The sequence below is a fragment of the Protomyctophum parallelum genome, assembly GCF_964188405.1.
Source record: "Protomyctophum parallelum genome assembly, chromosome: 19".
Classification (NCBI taxonomy): domain Eukaryota; kingdom Metazoa; phylum Chordata; class Actinopteri; order Myctophiformes; family Myctophidae; genus Protomyctophum; species Protomyctophum parallelum.
Window position 1 is genome coordinate 37782841 of NC_139717.1, and position 3475 is coordinate 37786315.

The following is a 3475-nucleotide window of genomic DNA, read 5'->3' on the forward strand; positions in this document are numbered from 1 at the left end:
CTTTCAGACATTGCCATACAGTACTTTCATCTGACATGGCCGTGGAGTTTGCATAGTTATTTTTCGCACGGTCCTCAATTCCGGGATCGTCACCATCACCATCACTACTACCAACACATGCACAATTGATGCAATTTCTGCTAGATGAATAAATAAATACATAGTCGACACCCACTGTACCTGTACCTGTGCTGTCGTCGTACACCACCGTGACGGTCTTCCACTTGAAGAAGTGCACCAGGTCCAGGATGGCTCTGCTGAGTGAGGAGAAGTCCGGGTAGAGGCTGACATAATACGAGTCCCTGTTGTCCGACACCTGATGCTTCCACTTGGTCTGGATGTGGGGCACGCCCAGGGCATTGCAGATGACTGCACCGCGTTGCCGATGAGCTGTGGGATGGCCCAAAGATGGCTGCCACCCCAGGGATAGCTGGTCACACGCTGACGCAGGAGAAGAGAGAGGAAGGGAGAAAGATAGTGATAAAGGGAGGCGACTGTACCAACAGTTAAAATACATTAACATCTACATTTCCAAAAGCCATCTCATGTCATTCATAATCAAACAAGCAGCACGTAATCCATTGCTGTTTTTAAGGATGTTTACGGATTCTTTGTACAATTGCAGCGCTTCAATCCAACAGAACATTTTCATTCTGTTATTTAGTTAACCGAATGCATTCAAGGGAAATTTGCAAATAGCAACAGAAAGAAATAGGCGCCAATGATTTTTGTCATGCTTCTTAAAAATGTAGGCCTACTTTGCAAGAATGTTTTTTCATCTATGAGCAGTGCAAGTTCAATTCGTCACAAACCTGATGGAGTGTGAGATTGTATAGCCTATAGCGCACAAATATCTCACCTTTCCTGGAGGCCTCAAAGCTGTCAAAGATGTTTATTCTCTGGATGTCATAGGTGAGAGTGGTGTTGGGGAGGAGGGTTCGGTTCCTGTTGATTGTGTTCAAGGCAAATTTAAAGGCTAGTTCCTCTGCTCCAGAGGGGCCGCTCTCAATGGATTCAAATATTCCTCCTAAAGTTGAGAAAACGACAACAACAAAGAACGAAAGGTTTAAACAGCCCTTTCATGTCTGGAATTTGAATTACATTCCTCAAGCACTTTCGACCTGGTGTCCCTATTTTGGGATGTTCTGGCATGAGCCAAAATTTTAAAGGTATATTCAGTGATTTCACTCAAAAAAACCTTAGGTTTCGTTTTTGGCTGTGGGACCCAGCCTTTCGTCCAATCAGGATAGAGAGTCAAAAATTAAACCTAAGGTTTTTTGACCCCAGGTGTTAACTGGGGACAGGGAGGAACTCCTTATATGGCCAGCACACTCTATAGTAGGGAGGATTATCACAACAAAACAAAAAAATAAGTGATATTTGAATTAAGTGAAATCACTGAATATACCTTTAATCAAAAATTTAATCAAGTGGAATTGTGAATTTCGGGATCCACATGGGATCACTGTGGCTCCTGTAGAGCACCGAAGTCTGATGTTCATTCAAGTTTTGTTTATTCTCGAAATTACACTGAGTAATCAAACTCATTTTCAGTGTAATTTACACATCCTACCTGTGTTTTCTCCACATTCTGAATTCCCATGGACTTTTTTTTATATTGCGTCAAAACTCAAATTAGAACTGTGTTCCAAAAATAAACTCAGCCGTAGTCAAGTGTGTAATTAGATAATTCCACAAAACGTTTCACGTCACATTGCTCACATTACATAATGTTTGTTTATTTAAATTTTAATGGTGTTGCTTTACAGTTATAAAAGAAAATCACCTCTCTTGACGTGTGTTAATTATCAAAGCTACTTTGGACTAAAACTTGCGTCGCTACACACACCACATCAAACCAGAGTGGTTACTATAGCAATCCCAACAGCGGTGAACCGACTTCCCCTTAAAAACGGGTTAATTATTTATAAATCAGCATTGCATGAAGTGATAACTGTTCTAGCTGTAATCTCTGTGCTGTTCAGACTTCCTTAATTAAAGGATAAAGTAAAGGAAAAAGAGGCTAGATGGATTTCAGGGGTGGGTATTTTTACAAGGAATATATCATCGCTGTTGGATGGATGGAAAATGAATGTCCAAAACCATTGCATTTCAGGAAATGGAGAAACTTAAAGGTATATTCAGTGATTTCACTCAAAAAACCTTAGGTTTCGTTTTTGGCTGTGGGACCCAGCCTTTCGTCCAATCAGGATAGAGAGTCAAAAACGAAACCTAAGGTTTTTTGACCCCCAGGGGTTAACTGGGGACAGGGAGGAACTCCTTATATGGCCAGCACACTCTATAGTAGGGAGGATTATCACAACAAAACAAAAAAATAAGTGATATTTGAATTAAGTGAAATCACTGAATATACCTTTAATAACTTGAGTTCCAATGGATCCAGTGTATAGATATTATTTAGTCACAAGCCCTTACGCTTTTCAATAGTTAAACAATAATAACACCTGCAGACATATACTTAACAACTTTGTTTCAATCAATTCTAATTAAAAGGGAGGGCCGGCATTCCATGAAATAAAAACATCTCAGGATGGACTAAACCCTGAAATCCTCTCCCCTCTGCTTGAAAGCTTTACAGAAGACAGACTTAAAAGAAAATGAGTGAAGGCTGAATGGACCCATGAGGAAACATTTTGGAGACACGATCCTAGTTCATGAGCCTATAGTTCCTCTCCTATAGATCCTCTCCAGGGGGCAGGTTTGGCGGCTAAAGATTCGCTAGATATTAAATCCCGTTTATTGATTAAATTACACAGAGAGTGTGAGGCCCGCACAGGCGAGGGAATAGTAAAGAATAGGCTTAAACTTTTGGCTGGCAAATGTTTTCATGCTGTTCTGTCCAAGAAAAGGCAGTTCAGCAGCAGTCCAGCTCTTATTTATTTGAACACAAACCTTTCACATTATCACTCATGGACTCATGGACTAAGAACCAAAAATAACTGAACCGGTTCCCATTGGGAACCAACCGGTGGAAAAGGGGTCTCCGAGTTCACTTAAACACTGATGATTTTACAGTGTAATGAGATTTGATTTGAGCATCTCCGTATGATTGAGATGGCACATTTATCTTCAAAAGAGCAGATTTTAGAGCGCCACCGTAAAAAGATGATAGGAATCATGTCATTCCAACCTTCTGGATAATTATTACACCCTTACCCCCAGGGACCGGGGTGACCTCAGCGGGTCGTGCTCAACGAATCAGAAAATGAGCATGGGGACAGTAACTTATGCTCATCAGTATTCTTTAGCACACTGTACAGCTTAAATTTGCTCGGTCTGGCTGGCTATTAAGACGTGGTGAACTCTGCCAGTGCCCCAGAGAGGAGAGACATTATTGCGATGCTGACATTCAGTGGTGTGTATGTGTGTTCATATGCTTCTTTCATGTGAAAATGTTAGTTCTTCGCCATATTGAAGAGATTTGTTCCACATGGGGGACGGCGAGCATTTGGAC

The 3475-nt window shown here is 41.2% G+C and overlaps 1 protein-coding gene across 1 annotated transcript in view; it reads right to left on the reverse strand.

The window, feature by feature from the left end:
• The window catches only part of LOC310876955 (glutamate receptor ionotropic, kainate 2-like), a gene marked incomplete at its 5' end in the record, with an annotated part of 75518 nt that extends 72586 nt beyond the window's left edge, over positions 1-2932 (reverse strand). The window contains 3 exons of the mRNA XM_083790603.1: positions 187-441; positions 860-1027; positions 2914-2932. Coding sequence (XP_083646729.1) covers positions 187-441; positions 860-1027; positions 2914-2932 — 442 coding nt within the window. The remainder of the gene's footprint in view (positions 1-186; positions 442-859; positions 1028-2913) is intronic.
• Between the last annotated feature and the right edge of the window lie 543 nt (positions 2933-3475).